The sequence below is a fragment of the Corvus hawaiiensis genome, chromosome 8 (genome assembly GCF_020740725.1).
Source record: "Corvus hawaiiensis isolate bCorHaw1 chromosome 8, bCorHaw1.pri.cur, whole genome shotgun sequence".
In the NCBI taxonomy this organism is placed as follows: domain Eukaryota; kingdom Metazoa; phylum Chordata; class Aves; order Passeriformes; family Corvidae; genus Corvus; species Corvus hawaiiensis.
In genome coordinates, this window is record NC_063220.1 from 38,346,585 (window position 1) to 38,363,834 (window position 17,250).

Genomic DNA, 17,250 nt, shown 5'->3' on the forward strand with positions numbered 1-17,250 from the left:
ATGAGAGCTTAACCTAATTTTGTCCCTTTGTTTGTCCTCTGCACAGAGATCAATCAGTTCCACCCCCTGCCTTCACATCCCCCTGCATCCAGTGCCTGATACATTATTAAAACTGTAAAATACAAGTAAAGCACACTCTTCCCCTCCTCTGGGAGGGCTCTAAAGTCCTTCTGGGTTGTCCAGCTCCCACCCACTCTCTCATGTCTCTTTTTTGCCAGAATATCTTCTTAGCGTTCCCAAATGTATCCATGCATTGTCCTCGCTCCCTCTTATCAGAGCTGCCTGCTACAAATCCTCTCACACAGTGAGGATTGCAAATTTGCTTACAAGCCAGTGCTGTTTTCCATTTCTGCTCCCCTGTGCATCTCTTTTCTCTCTGGACACTTGCAGGGGTCAAGCACCACAGCATCAGTCTGCCACAGCCATCTGGATGAGTAGCAGAGGCTGCCTGCAGTCCCAACCCTGGTTGGCAAAGCCTGGGAGTCAGAAGCATGCTCCCCTTTGAGCCTTACCCAACCTCCACAGTCTGGGGGATCGTGCTTTCTACCCTCTGATCACTGCCAAAACCCTCTGATCCTGGTGGGACTCCCTACCACTACCCGCTATTTTTCTGGAGCAAATCAATAGCAGAGATTAAAAACAAGAAGAAAAGAGTAAGTGAAATGAGAGTTGGGTTTAGTTTCATAAATATATATGAGTAGAACAAGAGCAACGAAATGCTTCTTTCTGGTGGGCTGAGAATCAACTCGAGCCTGAGTTTCCAGGGTAAAACAGGAGCGACGTAAACGACAACACGAACACCCACTTAGCATTTGTGCTTCATATTCCTGCTCTGAGCCTCAGCAGCTTTAGGAATGCTCCTGTTAAATACTGTAATGCTCCCAATTACGAGTGATCTGGACCATTTACTTTCTAAACAGATTCCCCCCTTGCCCCCCAGCCCTGGAGATCCCATAAGCCTAAGACAAAAGCAGTCTTGAAGAGGTGTTTCGACCTCTTTTGGCTATACAACATCCATAGCTGGCTCCATTTCCCTAATTGTTTCATACTGACCTTGAGGATATTTTGGCCATTAAATGACTCCCGCTCCTTGAAAGATGATTTACCAGTCATTGTGCTGTTTTGTTCTTCAGCTGTAGAGAGAAAAGCCACCACCAGAATGAGCTTCAGATGAGAGAATTCTGTGTGCTGTACTTCACCCCCTACTCTGTCCCTCTCCAGTCAGCTGCCAGCTAATAAACCATCTTTGCCCAGTTCTTAGTGCAAAAAGCCCCACTTCTACCTGGATTTTAAGAGGAAAAAGGCTGGAATTGGTGCCTCTATCGGGATCACCTTTGTTACCTGGAGGAAAGGCCCTAAATAGCTGCTGCTGTGGTGATTCTGCAGGGCTGACTGCTCAGTGCAATACACCTGCTTCTCTCTGGCTCGTTTTGATCCCACATCCTGCCATGTCAGGGTGAGAGACAGCACTTGTGTGGCCTAGAACAGCACCAAATTCCAGGCTGAGCATGCCAGCACAATGCCAGGAGGGATGCGGACGGCACCGACACAAACCTCTGCTGCCTGCACCGTATGTGTGGTGTGGATGCTTCTGCGGGGTGGGCACGCAGCCACACACACACAGAGACATTCAGAATAGCAACCTAGGCCTATAGCAACTGCCAAAAGCCTACGACTGAGATCCATTTCCCCAGAGCATGTCTGGGTTTTTATATAATCCCCAAGTACATGATCTGTTCTTTCCACAGGACCTCTGCCTCACTCAGTGAATATATTCAGTATTTCTTTTTCATCTCCATCATTAACTATGAAGTCCCCCTCACATCCAGCTTGCTATTCAAATCCTGTATGGAATACAAAGCGACTTCTATGGCTGCCTGCAGAATGCTGGCGGAATGCTCTCCCCATTGTGTCTGAATGCCTCGCATGCCTCATGGGGCTGTGCAGAATATAGACCCAGGGTGCCAGATGTAGCTGCCCATGTGCCCCCCCTCACACAGAGCCAGGTCAGCACTCTGGGGTCACATTTTCAGGGCTCAATTTGAGAGCTGAACCCCATCCTTACAGGGTTTCTACATCCTGGGTGTGCTTGTTCGACTTCAGTAGCAGTCAGACCCAAAACCTGCCCAGAAACGATGACACAAAGCACCTGCTGTTATCACTGTCCACGCAGAGATTCAGAGGGGCAACAACTAAAGAATTCTTGACACAACCTATTGCAGTGCACAGGGCCACCATGCCAGAGCACGCACGTTTCCACACGGAGAACCAGGCTGTAACGCACTGCCCCTCCCCAAACATGATGCTTTTAAGGCTGCTTTATAAAGTAATGTGATCAGAATGATGCTACAGACAGCCAGAGCAGACAATCTTTTGGCAGAGACAGCAGACGCCATACACTCAAGAACAGCTCACATTCAGCTTCGCAGCCGTCTGCATCTGATTTAAGGAGAAAGACAATGGAATCACTTTCCTGAAGAAACGGGCAATCTCTAAGTCAACCAAAGAGGATTATGTTTTCATCTTGTTTGAAAGTCAGCACAACACATGGAGTTGCTACCCAGTTTCAATTTAACACTGGGGCACAGAGAGCCCAAGATCTCACCTCCATGAGGAACAGCTGAGGTCACTTGCTCTGTTCAGCCTGAAGGAGACTGAGGGGAGACCTCATCAGGGTCTGCAGCTTCCTCACGAAGGGCAGTGCAGGAGCAGCTCTGATCTCTGCTCTCTGTGACCAGGGACAGGACCCAAGGGAGTTGCTGGAGCTGTGCCAGGGGAGGTTGGATATTGTGAAAAGGTTTTTCCCCAGAGGGAACACTGAACAGTCTCCCCAGGGAATGGTCAGAGCCCCAAGGCTGCCAGAGCTCCAGGAGCATTTCGACAACACTCTCAGTTGCTGTCTCAGGGTGGGATTGTTGGGGTGTCCTGGGCAGGGCCAGGAGCTGGGCTGGATGATCCTGGTGGGTCCCTTCCCACTCAGGACATTCTCTGATTCTAGCTGAACATATTTTTCCTTAGCCCAGATAATATGCGTGATAAGGTTTTGAATCTATGACTCTGTTCACTGCTTTTTTTATTTTCTTCTGGGTTTTATGTGCAGACATCTCCCCCCAGCCCTGTAGGTATCCTTGAGAGTAAGAAAAATCACATTGAAAAAGCAAACAACAAAAGCATTTGCTGAGCAGTGGGACTACTTTAAATGCATTTATCAGCAAGGATGAAGGCTCTGTACATACTTGGATCTTTCCTGAAGAGAGTGTTCATGACTGTGGCATGCAGCTTCACCCTATCCCATTCTTTACGCATCAAGCCAGAGGCCACAAACCGCTCCACCAGCTGATCAGCGACCATCTGCAATCTGGGAAGGCAGAAAGAGAAAGAACAGGGCCACATAAAACAAGAAGCCTCTGCATCATCAGCTTTAGGCTCTTCAGCCAGGAGGGCAGCAAGTGTGAAATGAAGTCTCTGCACGCACACAGGAAAGGGAGCTAGTCCCTCATGGAAAGCGAGCAGAGACATCAGGACTCAGCTCTAATGCAAAAAGTTCTGACTGTTGCACAAAGCTTCCTCTGTGATCGCTCCTGCTGCAAATATTCCATGAGGAAGGGCAGATTTAGCACAGCAGAGAGCTCGTTCGCAGTGACAGATGTTACTGGGAGCTGAAGGATGCATCTTTCCACTGCCAGGAAACACAATGTGACTCTCCTTGCAAATGCTCAAATCTGCACACCCGCAGCGGCTCAGGCACCTTGACTCCCAGAGGATCTGCTAAGGGACTGCTAGAGCCTGGAGCCTCTCTGTCCCAGAAAAGCAGCCCAGTCACTAGGCTTGCTTTCTGGGAGAGCCCAGAACAGGGTGACAGGGGGCACAAACCCAGTCAGCACATCCTGGTGAACGCTCCAGCTTTGGAGCTACTGAGCAAGCAAAATCCAAGGACTTATTCCCACTTTTGTGTCTGGCCATGACTGCCAGGATCTGAGGGCAGACCCATCCTAGAACATGCAGCAGGAGCAGGGATCAGAGCAATGCGCTCATGTCTAAGAAACTGAGGGAACTCCCAGGCTGCTGCTGTACCCAAAAAATTTCTGCAGTGCCTAATTCTTACTTAAAGGCAGTGAGGATATGCCAGAATGAGAGCTTCCCATCTTTGAAACCGAGGCCAGAGGGTATTAAGTATTTGCAGAAGAATCCGAGCTTCTCTCAGCACGTCCCAGGGATTAGAGGGCTTTCTGCTCCGTGAGGTCCCACCACGTTGGTGTCTCAGCTGTGGCAGAGCATGGCTGGTCCCCAGAGCCTGGGGCTACCACGCTCCGCGTGCCAGCTCCGACCCCACTGCTGGCTTTGGACTGCCCCTCACGGGCTGCCAGCCCCCATGTGACCAGTTCAAGACTCTCAAACTACCAATTGTCATGGCTTTCTACTATTTTCTGGCTTTACTTCAGTGATTTTTAAAATTAGCAATGACAAAGATTAAATGAATATCATTACAGACAATACTAAAACAAATTAACAGAGAATAGCTCAAGTGAAAATGGTGCTTTATTACGTTATAAAGTTAATCAAGGAAATAAAACAAATTAGAATGAATTATAATGGAAATTATTTGCCATGTGGGAGGCATCAGAGCATGATCCCTCTTTCAGTCTGAGCCATTATATGTGCAGAAGGGCTTGCCAACCCCTAATTCTGTCTGCAGTTATGCAAGCTAAGTCAGGATAAATCAAATCTCCTGCTTTACAGCTTAAGCTGATCAAGATCATCCAAAGATCAGGAAGGAACTCCACCCCTCAGCCATGCCAGGAACTACACAGAGCTAACAGGACATCTTGCATTAGACAGGAAGGCACACACCTCTCTCCAACACAGGCTGCAGCAGTCTGATCCAGCACAGGAAGCCACGTGGCTGCCACTCTCCTCTAGCATTGGCCTTGCAGCTCAGAAACTGCTTTCCCATTTCCCTGAGCAAGGCACAGCAGGTTTCAGCAGGCAAGAGATTCAGCAATGATCTGTGTCACAGGCCAGAAAACAAAGCAGGGTTTTCTGGAGAGATCACCATTTGTCTGCTCTTTATAAAATCACTGCTAGTTCAACAGTGTCTGCTGGAACCTCAAAGGAAGGAAAAGCTGCTCTCCATCAACACAAAACCACCTTTTTTCTCCCTCTGCAAAGCTAAATGTTTTTCTGGATGCTTGCTAATAGCTAAGGAACTATGTAAGGGGAGAAGTGCCAGATGAAAGGTATCAGGAGAAGGTGCTTCACCCAGGTGGTGGTGGGGCTTCCCAGGGAATTGTCATGGCCCCAAGGCTGCCAGAGCCCCAGGAGCATTTGGACAACGCTCTCAGGGACAGAGTGGTGTTTATGGGCTGTCCTGGGCAGGGCCAGCAGCTGGACTCGACGATCCTGATGGGTCCCTTCCAACTCAGCCTGTTCTATGATTCTGTGAATTAATTTGCAGGTGAGGGCAGGACCAGCCTGGGCCAAGGATTAAAACTTCAAATTGCTTGGCCCTCTCTGAGCCTGCTGCTATGCAAAAAGCAAAACAGGTGCTGTGGAAGAGAAGCCTGACAGTCCCCAGGTGCCATGCAAAGCACAAGGTCTGATGTTGGTCAAAACCTCAGCTAACAGATTTCTGTGAAGGACAGTGGAGACATCAGTCCTCTCCCAGAGCGGGTGGGAGTGTTTTCAGTTTCAAGGCAAGGTGGACTTGAAGCCCCCACTTCTCTCCCCTGCCCAAAGCGGCTCTGCCACCCCTGATGCACATCAGCACTTTCTCCAGCATTATGCCCAAGTGGGTTCTGAGCACAAGGGATACAGCTGGCATCTGAAACAAGCACGGTGCAAGTACCAACAGTTCAAGCTGTCCCCAGAGGCAGGCAGACACCACTGTCAATTCAGGCCCTGCTTACGCTCTACAGGAGTCCTCTCCCAGCTCCTCAGGCCGCAGTCTTATTTTCAGATGCAACCGGACTGGCAAGCACTGCACCTCAGAGTGAGCCAGAGCTCGGTGACTCAGGAGAAGAGGCCCAGACTTCAGCTCCCAGAGCTGATATTTTAGATGCTCTCTACAACAAGACCCACTGAAGGGCATTTGGGTCATCCAGTGTCTGTCTCCATCTCATCTTTCCAAGTGCTTCTGCTCTCTTTCTCCCTGTGCTCTGTCTCCTGGCTGATCTGTACCTTGCCCTGGTTCTCCACCCGCCCCACTTGTTTTTATCTCACCTCTTTCAGGGTAGGACAGACTTCAAAGTGGAAGAGCCAAGAAAAGGAAAAGGCTTCAATTCCTACTGCCTCCCAGCAATTCTTACATTTTTCATTTTCCCACTCATTTCCTTATCCCACTTCCGATCTCTTACTTCAACACAGCCTCCAAAGTGTGGTTTTAAGCAGGGCCCCCCTGCCATCTCCTCAGCCCTCAGGGAAAGGATATGCCAGAACATATCCCTTCTGCCCTGAGCCAGTCCCTGCTCACAGCCTTCCTCCCCGAGCTGCACTGCTCCATGCTCCTCTGCTAGCTCCTGCTGTCCTCTAGCCATGGGAACAGACAACAAAAAGGCAGTGCTGCCAGGCAAAGAGAAGGCTGAGGCTCAGAAACAAGAGGTAAAGCTCTTTTGGCTACTCCCCTTCCCTATTTCTGGCAACCAGCAGCACGGAATACAACAGCTCTTATGTTAATCATAGAATCTACAATGGTTTGGGTTAGAAGAGGTGTTAAAGATCATCTGGTTCCAAACCCTGCCATGGACAGAGACACCTTCCACTAGACCAGGGTGCTCCAAGCCCCATCCATGTTTCCTGAGTCTCCTAGGAAGCACCTAGAGAAAAGACGGTGCTGCCACTGGTGATGTACTTGTCAAAAATGAGATGGAGGAAGGTTGTCCGGACACTGCCACATCCTGGGCAGTGCTCTTTGTAGAGCTGAAGCCATCAGCCATGGCAGTGAACAGCACAAACACTTGAGCTGACACCAACCAGGCTTCAAGATTTCACAGCAGCAGCTCCAAAAGACATTTCACACCCAGCACCCATTCCAGGCTGCTACAGACACACAAACCAACTCTGTAATCAGGTCATGCTTTTCTGAGGACCTTCTGGGCTAACTGGGTTTTAAGAATAATTAAGTGCTGCAGAATACACCAGGCTGTCCAGATTAATCTGGATTGCAGGTTGGGAACTAGACAGTAGAGGCCAAATCATCCTGCCTTCTAAGTCATCTCAGGAGTATCTCCTTGGCCATCTTATCCCCATGTGAGCCGTGACTCCATTATTCAACTTGACAGACTGCTGCAGAAACAAATGACATCTTTCAGCTGCAGCACCAGTGACTGATTTAAAGAGCAAACACATCACTGCCTCAACTGGTTTAGGAAGCAAGGATGACTTCATCTTCGTGACTGCTGGCCTGAGGACTGCCAGCAGCGCCCACCAGCTCCAGAGGGTTTCCCTGGCACTCTGAGGAGGAATGAAAGATGGGAGCACGGGGAACTCACCTGTCTGAGCCATCCTTCATTCGGACTTTGGCGTAAAGGACGTCTGTCATGGCAGGGTCATCGTTCATGTACTCCACTCCTGCCACCTCCACGGTCAGGGGCTGGCCTCCAGTAACTTGGCTAAAACCCAAGAAATCCCTAGTGTTAAAAAGCAAAACACCACACCAGCTCTTGAAATGCAACACACAGTGCTCCTTGCGCACATACCAAACATTTATTTGGGGTTTTTTTTATGGGAATGATATTGGATCCCTTTTTTGCTGTAGTTAGACACAAATTTGATGTTAAGTGGGACTTAAATGTTACACAGAGCCTATGAGGCAGTGAACTCCACTGAGGAGTTCTTTTCTTTCCCCTATTTTTCAGCTTGTTTGCACTGAAAAAACCCAAATTCAATGTGTCTCCCTAATTCCTAAAGCTCAAAAGGCTATGGCTGCTATTGCCTTATCACCCCAAGTACTAAAATAATTTAAATTCATATATTCAGTGTTTCAGACACATATTAAGTCAACTTTTCACTGCTCAGAGGCCACCTCAACATGGAGATCTCCATCCACATGTCAGAAAACCCACCAGAAGTAAATGGTACAAGTTCTCATTCCAGAGAGGCTTCTGCCTCCCTGTGAAAAGAGCAACCATAAAGTCTCTAGCTCTCTGATTTACGCTGGGAAAGGTACTCGATACAGAAGACAGCACTGAGTGCAACATCCACCGGTAAACAGAGCTGGTTTAAAATCAGCTCCAGCTCTTTGTGCAGGATATAATATGCACTCCCACACCTGCAAACGCTCTGTGGCGTGTATCTGCTTCCCAACACGCCGCCTCCTTGCCTTTCCCAGCAGAGCATCCTGGGGAGGCTGGTGCCGCAGCCAGGGCTCCCTGTGAGTAGGTGATGCCTTGTTTAACACCGAGGGCTCATGGAAAGAATAAGGAGTGTCTGGACAGGCAGATGTAACAAACACAAGCTAACAAGGTGAGTGTGACTTTGCTCTGACCTTGCTCACTTCGGTTCAGCTTTTGAGGTTCTCAGCAAAGACTGCCAAGTGAAATAAGCAGAGCATGGTTTCCCTTCCCAGTATAGTTACTGGGAGGGAAACAGCACAAATGTACTATTATGGACATCACACTAACAGCACTAAAGGTCATGTATTCTAAAAAGGTTCAAAAAGGTCACAGCTACCTTCACAGGGCACTGCCTGCACTTTAGAACAGGAAATGAAAGCTAATGAAGGTTTATGTGGGTGGAAGGGAGCCTAAATTAATTTTCCAAGTATATTTACTTGGGTGTAGAAGGGGAAATAACCTAAAGGTTACCTTCAAGAGTTGATTCCCCCTTCACTAAAGGAAATAGGGAGCAATGATTTTCTCGGCCTCAGTTCAATCCACTTATGAGGAAGCTGGCACTTTCCAAATACTGCAGTCAGAGCCTCCCCCTGGAAACACACTTGCATTTCTGTTCAACAGCTGAACTGGAGCCATCCTTTTAAAGGCAGCAGTATGAATTCTGGCCATGCATTAATTCCCATAGATATTAGCTGGCACAGCGTGGCCAGTTCTTCATGCACCAAGGCAGCAAATAAATGAATACGAAGGATCCGTGCTCTGTGTGCAAAGGCTTTGCAGAAATAAGTAAATAAACCACTCCCTCAGGCCATCTTCAATTTCTAAGCTGAACAGAGATAAGCTAATTACGGTGTCACTGGATCACATTTGCAGCTAAAGCCCCAACATCTGCAGCTCAGTGTTAACAGGCAGCGACACAGCCGCGCTCCCAGAGCAGCACGGACCGTTTCAGACTGATTACTCACAAGGCTCCTGACGGCTTCCCTGCACACAGCTCCCCTCGTCCAGGAATGCGTGTCAAGGACACCTCAGCATTTGCTCTGAGGCAGGAGGGAAGTGCCAAAGCCCACTGCAGGCAGCGTGCAAAGGCAAGGGAGCTCGGCCCTCCCCCTGCAGCAGGCAGGGGACAGCGGCAAAAACTGCTCACGCACAGAGAACAGGGACGCACGTGAGGAAGGGAAGTGAGCAGAGCAGGTTTTCAGGGAATGCTGAGGGTTTGAGCTGAGCTACAGATGCTGTAAGGCTCTTTGTGGCTCCTCAGTGATTTCTACTACCCCATTTAAAACATTTCAGCCTTTTTCTAAATTTCTGGAGTTGAGAGAGACTACTGAGCTGCTCTTTGCTTCGCTGTCCCTTGTCAAGACAGAGTTTTTTTGCTTCCCCCTCTCTCAAGGCCTTGGTGATGACATCCCTTTCCCACCACTTACTCCACAAAGTCCTCTTTGCATCGCTGCAGGAGGTCACACGCTTTCTGGATCTCTTGTTCGTTCAGGAGCACCAGCGTCCCAAGAGTCAGGTGAAGCTTCGCAGGGTTCTGGAACAGGCTGCTGCTGACCCCGTGATCCTACAAATCAATCCATCACACACAGGTGTCTTACCTCATCCACACACACCCTGCTCCATCACAGGGATAAATACTACAGAAAACAGGTACCAAGTCACTGGCATCAATCCTTTGATCTCTGGTTGGGTCGGTAATGACGCAGAGTTGAAAACTTCCCAGGCTTTGTGAGGAAGCAGGCTCAGCCTGGCAGGTGAGGTGCAGACCCACCACAGTTGCCTGCCTGCTTTTCCATCAGAGCTGCTGAACAGCAGCCTGGAAGCTCATTGCAGCAGGCTGTAACTTGGGACCTATTGACCTGCAACACTCACTCGTACGGGCTTTTTTTGGGAGGAGACTTCCACAGCTGTCGACGCAGCAGCTGCAATCAGCAATGAACTCAGCACAAGCCAGCTCAGATTTAAAACTTAAGTCCATTTCTTGTGCAATAAAGCTGAGATCAGCTGTAGTGACAAGCTCTAAATGGTCTCTAAATCCTGTCTAAACACAGGTTGCACCTCACAACACAAGCACGGCTAATACCAGCTCTGATAATTATATTTTTTTTCTTCCCATATGCCCTATAGTTTGCTGAGATGAATTAAGTTTAAATTCCCTTTATAAGAAGAGCTGCGTGTTGCTGCTGGGGAGGAACTGTTCCCAGGTGGAGCAGTGGCTGCATTCAGCTTTAAGAAACGTGCTCTTTTGTTCTAGGATGCTTATAAAAATACCTCAAGGATGGTTAACACACCCATATTAAAACAATTATTTCCACTTAGTGGCCACTTCCCATGAATGCATTAAATAACCTCCAATTTTAACTCCAGAAGAAGCCAACCTGCCAGGCCATGGAAGCCTTTCTCCATCTGAGAAGAGTGCACCAGCTGAGAACCATAGCTTTGAAATTTCTACTGTGCCCAGAGTTTGAAATGAAACCTTTCAGATGTTTAAATGCTGCAGTATCTCAGCCTGTCAAGAGTTTAATGCCTCACATCTCACTCAGCTTTTTTCAGGCCTAATGACCCCATCCAGACCCTTCTTTACAGCAGAGCTTATGGGCTAAACTAGGGACAAGGCAGGCTACAAAGCAGAGGCCAGGGGCTTGCTCCAGCAGCTACAGCCTGGCAAAAACCAGGGATGGCCCCATCTCACTTCTCCCTACCTTCCCCTCCCTGCAGTAAAAGCTTTGTGGCTTCCTTTAATTCACCCTGCTGTTCACATGCATGACAGGACATGATTTCTCTCCGTCAGCCTGTTTTCTCCAGTGATATCTACAGTTAGAGAATACTTGGCCCATCACAAAACAACAGCTTGGGTAACAGAAACTGGGAGAAGGTTTGATTTAACCTTGCCATGGACAACCAGCCAAGGTCACTCCCACAGAGCGCACAGATGAGGTACAGTAACAAAGCCATTTGCAGGTCAGAAAGCCAAAGCCCTGCCCTTATTTTCTGCCCCAGCATGATTTGTGCTGTAAACATGACCCTGCCCCAAAAGCAGCATTTTCCCCTGAGGTTTTCAACACCTGAGTGTGGGCTGAGAGTTGACAAACAATGGCACATCATCTCCACAAGCCATGCTATGGCTGCTGGGGAATTTAGCAGGGAAGAGCAGTGCACAGCAAGCAGGCCAAGACCTAGATAATCTTCCTGGTTTACTCCCTAGTATTTCGGGCAGCTCCTAAAAACCCTGCTTGCACTCCCTACTCTTTCACAGGCCGGCAGATCCCACTTCTCTCACACATAAAATAGATGCTGCGTCAGAGGTAGCTCTCCCTGGAACAGCCAACGTTCCTGCGGGTGTCTCAGCAGCCCTTCCTGGCTGGATACTGCTCACTAGGATGCAAAAAGGCTGGAACCCAATTATTTGCCTCATGGGAACCTGCCCTATCGCTTCTCTAAAAATTTACTGTTCAAACCTGGGCTTTCTAAGGATGTGCTGAGAGGCAGGAAGAATAATCCCTTTCTGCACCATCCATATGTGATGACTGTCCTTTTTAGCTTATGCCTCTCCCTGACACTGCCCTGTCACGCTCAAAAAAACCCAACTCATTTCCACTCAGTCATTTCTTCTCCCTCCTGCTACCAAAGACTTTTACCTCTGCTCTCCTTCTTTAGAAGGAACACAGAAAGGGTTTTACCTGGGGTCTTCAACTCTTTGCAAAGCCCAAGCACACTGTTCCTCCAAATCTAAGACCCTGTAGTAGGGAAACCATAAACCACAACACACTTCAGCCTTTCTACATGACAAGGCAAGGGATCAAACTCCTTAGCTCTTCTGCCCTGGCTGTGTCCTCTCTACTGTTTTAAGAGCTCCCAATGTTTGCAGACAGCTTTATGTTTTCTGGGGTTTTTTTCCTTAAGAGCAGGATACTGCATGCCAGCTATATGCCCTCTGCCACCCTGATCCACAAACAAAGGAGCAATCCAGAAAGACAGCATTTGCACAGGATTGACTGAAGAGCTACAGGCTCAAAAACCCTCCCACTTTCTGTCCCTTCCACTGTGAGATATAATACCTCATTAGCAATGTTTGATATTTACAGGTTGCCATATATTACAGCAGTGTTTCTTTTCCCTGCTACATCTGCAGCCTGTTCAGCCTGCAAACGCTGCGTTTGCACAGCTCTCAAAGACCCAACTGTGATTTTTCACAGCAATGTTACTGCAAAGTCTCTTCCCTTTTCCACCTGCGTGCTCAGACAGACGTCTCAGTTCTCCTCACTCCGACACCTACACGACTATGAGGGGAGACTTCCAAGGTCATCCAGTGATCCGGACCTCCCACTGCACCACATCAGTGATGAGCCTGTCCAGGTGAGCCACCTCCCCATATTTATATTAAATTAACATTAAAAAGCCTCCCCTCAGCCCCGCTTAATTTGCCTGGCAGCCCTGCCTGTACAGCATGAACAACACCTGAAGTGTTTTGTAGTTCGGCACAAGGTTTATCCTCTAAAAGCTTTTAAAGACACCCACAAAAAAAACTTAGAAAGCATATACCCACCAACATAATGCTATAAAATATAAATGAATGGTTGTCATGGTAACTGCTTCAGAGAGAAACAGAGTCCCTCACAAATGCTCAATGGCCAGAAGAGATACACACACACACACCCCCCCACCTCCCCACACCCACCCCTGGTCCTCTCCCTTCCTTACCATTATTACCCCTCATTCAAAGGCTGCAGTTTACCCAGTTTTGCGATGTTTTGTACCAGGAAGAGAAGCGCTCCGCTTCTGTCACTGAAAACTATTCAGATTTCCTCAAGTATTCCGAGAAATCCCATTGCTTAGGACAAATCTGTAAGCTCTCTTATTGCTCTGCGAGGCACAGTTTTGAATTACTGTTTTTCATTACTGATGTGCTTTCTAGCAGACCCTGCTGTGAGATAAAGTGGTATTAGAGTGGCATTACCCGCTGGAGGAGTGATTGAGAGACGCACGGGGCAGCAATGTACTCCTCCAACTAACAGGAGCAATAAATATATCTAGAAACCCTTTTGCTAGTACCAGGAGAAGGAAGCACAGAAAAATAGAGCACTACATATTCCTAGGCTACACATATGCAACCCCCTGAATACCTGTTACTGACTGAATTCTACATTTCAAACTGAAAATTGAAACCCTAGAGCTGATGTAAGTGATGCCAGGAACATTTCAGGCCCTTACAGGACTTGGAGCTGTCCAGGCACAGAACAAAAACTGCAGGACAGACAGAAGGTCAGGCAGGAGGAGGAAAGATGAACATGGCCAGTACCTGCTCTCAGCACTTCTCTGACCAAGGCTGGATTGCTGCAGTTTTCTGAGACAAGGAGCATGTGAAGGTTCGCAGATGTTCCCAGGCAGCTCCTTCCAAATGTGACTGACAACACTTGGAAAAAGCACAAAGTCTGTGACCATGTTTTTAAGAGGATGGCAGACACCCCACTTCTCCCAGAGCTGCAAGCTGACATTTACGAGTGAGCAAGAGAGCAACAATGTGACAGACAAGAGCAGGACGGGTTTGGAGAACAAGTAAGATCATCAGGGGAAGGCTGGGCCAATGGAGGGCTGCAGAGATGCAACCCACCCAGGAGGCCGGAAAAATGAGTGCTCTGCAGGGAGAAGGGCTGGTCCCGTGTCAGTCTGTTGTGCTGCAGGATTGAAAACACTGGAGAAGAGCACAAACAACAGCATTGCCTGCAAAGATGGCTAAAACACACATCCTAGAAATGTGACACTGAAAGGACTTAGAAAGGTCCTTAGAAGACTCATCCAACACCAGGGCAGCCTGGAAGCTAGAACCCAGCAAGAAGTATGGGATAGACTGAGGTTACTGCAGCAGACGGGGTCACAGGGAGGGACAAGAGAGATCCATGGGACCTGCTGGCAGACAGCTAGAGGAGGACAACGAGAAGGAGGTGGATCAAATACACAGAGTCCAGGATGCCAAGTCTTCAGGCAGAGCAGGGCCAGATCTCCAGGAAGACCAAGTCAAAGGACTGCAGCAGCCATAAGCCCAGGTAGAGGGGGACAAAGGGCAAGAGAAACACCACACTGAAAACAGCAGCCTCAATCCAGAGCCAATGGCACGAGCAGCCTCTACGGAGCCCCGTGCAGGTCACCAGGCCCTCAAAGAGCTGCTTCTCTCACTGCACCTTTGGTGTGTCCCACACAAGGACTGGCACTAGAAACCAACAGAGGGAGTCAGACCATCACTGACGCCAGCCCGAGGTCCAGGTCTGGCACTCTCTGTCCCGCCAACACCTCCCCAGGCTAATGTTTCCATCCCCCTGCCCGCAAGGCATTCCTTTAATCAAGGTGAGCTTTAATAAAAGTAGTGCTGCTGGCTAATGGGAGAGATCATCCTCCTAGCCCAAAGGAAAGGTTCTCCTGGCATTGCACTGCCTGATCCCTGGATCTGTTGGCCAATTTCAGTTGTATTTAATGTCAGGTGATAGAAAGCTCCTAAGATGTCATGGAATTAAGCAGCTGGGAGGAGAACAGGAGCTTAAATCCCGACTGCCAGAAAAGACAAGACTGCAAAGTCAGCTCAGATCTGCTCTTGGAGATGAAACAACTGACATGCAAGTGACCATGAGAACTTGAGCAAGAACTCATGTCTCCCCAGTTATCAGATAATTCACACCCATGGCATGAAGACATAGGAAACTAAACTTCTTAAGCTGTGCTATCTGCAAGATTGTATTTTCCCCTTAGCAAGGCGCCAGCAGAAGTGATGGACGTGAAAGTGAAGAGTATTAGCCCACAGAGCCCTGCAGTGTGTCTGCAACACAACCTGCACCAGTCACAGAGACCTCTCTCCTGCCTAGGGATGTCCTCCAGCACACCCAGAGGACATGGCAATTCAAGAACACCATTCTCTCTCCTCAGCCTAGCCCTGTGCACTGACACACCACTTTTGTCAGACCAGAAGCATGCTAAAATAAACCAGGGAATGCAGAGCTTTCCCTTCATTTTCCTCATTTCCCTATGCCTAACTATTTCCTGCTCCTCCCAACACAAGATCTGAAGGCAAGTAGGAGTGCTGTCAGCACCAAGTCTCCTGAGGAAGAAGGGAAGTGATGAGATTTGCAGGATGGCATGTGCTACCAAGTCATTTCTCGCTCAGCTCTGGCAATGACGCCCATCTTCCTTCACTGTCAGGAGCCAAAAGAAAAGTGAAACAGAAGCAGCAGCAAATTTGTGATTTCCTACCTGGTTTCATGGTTATGTAAAAATCATACAAAATGTAGACAGGTCCACTACATTATTTAGTGACTTTCCTATTAAAAACAAAAAGCCCAATCCTCTTTTGAAAGGTAGATATCCTCCCATCTAGAAAAATCTCTACTAACAATTTACTAAGCAAGCCATTCCACTTTTCAGAAAATTTCACAAAAGCATTCAACAAATTCACAGCAGATCCACCAACTTAAGTAAAAGGCATGTTAAAAATGCATTCCTAGGAAGTAGAAAAGAATAAGGCCTTCAAGGAAAATGCCAAAGAGCTCTCTCAATAAATGAAACAGCACTCTGCACTCTAATCCTGGCGTGGATCCCTACCTTTGAGCACTTCTCCAGCACCTCCTCCTTGAACTGCAGGAACCTCTGCTGGACGGCGGGCTGGTTAAGAGCGAAGGACAGGAAGTGTGTGAAGGGCTGCTTCTTACGGAAGCTGTCCAGAAGCACATCGATCCGTGTTCGGGCAGAGGTGACCCCACTCCGGTGCTGCCCAGTGATCACTGCAGGGAAACACAGCAGCACCTCTCTGCTTTCCTGAAGCTCTCTGCTTTTAGCCCCAGGCTCCTGAGGAAGCAGCAGAAATCAAAACCCCCAACCATGCACTGAAAAACCTGCCAGACTCCCTGCTTGACTTAAAATGCCTGACACAGCTGTCCTTTCCTCTGCAAAGACAGGATGATGCCACCAAAAGCATCCCTCTGCCGTCCGGAAAGCCAGCTCTGAGGGCCTAAAAATACAGTAACTGAGAGCCCATCAATTCAGAGGCCCTTCAGATTTCTAGAGCATGATTTCAAGTTTTCATATAGGCAGTCCGAGTGAAAAAGCCAAGGAAATCGATCAAGGATCAAGATGGTCCGTGCCATTTGTGCATGTATTTCAAGGCACCACACACAGAACACTTGAGCTTGACAGGAAAGAACAGCAAGGAGAAGACTTTCCTCGGCTCCCCATTATTACGTGCTTTCAGCATCTCTCAACCTTCCTAACAGTCCTTCACAGCTCTTGGGAAGAAGTCAAGACCCACTCCTTGAGAAGCACCACCATGTTCCTGTGTAGCATCACAGTGGGATCCTCCCAGCACTTCCTCCTCATAGCTCTGTCACAAACAGCACTGCACACCGTGCCAGTAATCTCTGGAGCATGCCCTAAGGAACCCTCCAAATACCCACTCTGGCAGAACCCACACGGGTCAGCCCTGATGAGCAATGTCTCCTTTCTTTTTAAGTCCCTGGAAGTGATGAGAGGGAACATATGTTACAAGAAGCCCTGCTCTCACTGTTGGGATCTAGTGACAGCACCAGAAAGTCAGGAATGTAATCTAAACCCTTCTCATATTAAAGCACATGCTGATGTTTATTTCCTACACAGATAAACAAGGCATTTCTCTGAATGCTTATTTCAGTTTCTTATTGATGGAATACTATTTTAAAAGCAAAACTAAAAAAAATACAACACATTCAGGACCCAAGTTCTCAAGCCAGTCATTTAAGGCCCAGAGGAGACTTTTTCAAAAAAACAACAAAAAAACCCCTGACACTGTTTTATAAAGATTTATAGACAATAGAAATAAACTCAGAAGAAAAGTGAAGTGACTTTCCCAGGGCCAAAAGGTGAGTCAGTGCTGTGCAGAAGCAAAAATTAAAGGGAAAACATC

At 48.2% G+C, this 17,250-nt stretch overlaps 1 protein-coding gene across 8 annotated transcripts in view; it reads right to left on the minus strand.

Annotated features, from left to right (window-relative positions):
• Window positions 1-17,250, minus strand: part of ASCC1 (activating signal cointegrator 1 complex subunit 1) — a 35,464-nt gene that overhangs the window by 14,116 nt on the left and 4,098 nt on the right. For 5 of the 8 annotated variants that reach the window (XM_048311797.1, XM_048311803.1, XM_048311799.1 and 2 more), the window contains exons 5-9: window positions 15,918-16,096; window positions 9,758-9,894; window positions 7,488-7,625; window positions 3,237-3,358; window positions 1,054-1,133 (exon numbers count right to left, since the gene is read on the minus strand). In XM_048311797.1, coding sequence (XP_048167754.1) covers window positions 1,054-1,133; window positions 3,237-3,358; window positions 7,488-7,625; window positions 9,758-9,894; window positions 15,918-16,096 — 656 coding nt within the window. The remainder of the gene's footprint in view (window positions 1-1,053; window positions 1,134-3,236; window positions 3,359-7,487; window positions 7,626-9,757; window positions 9,895-15,917; window positions 16,097-17,250) is intronic. The other 3 variants (XM_048311804.1, XM_048311800.1, XM_048311802.1) reach the window with 1 other exon arrangement.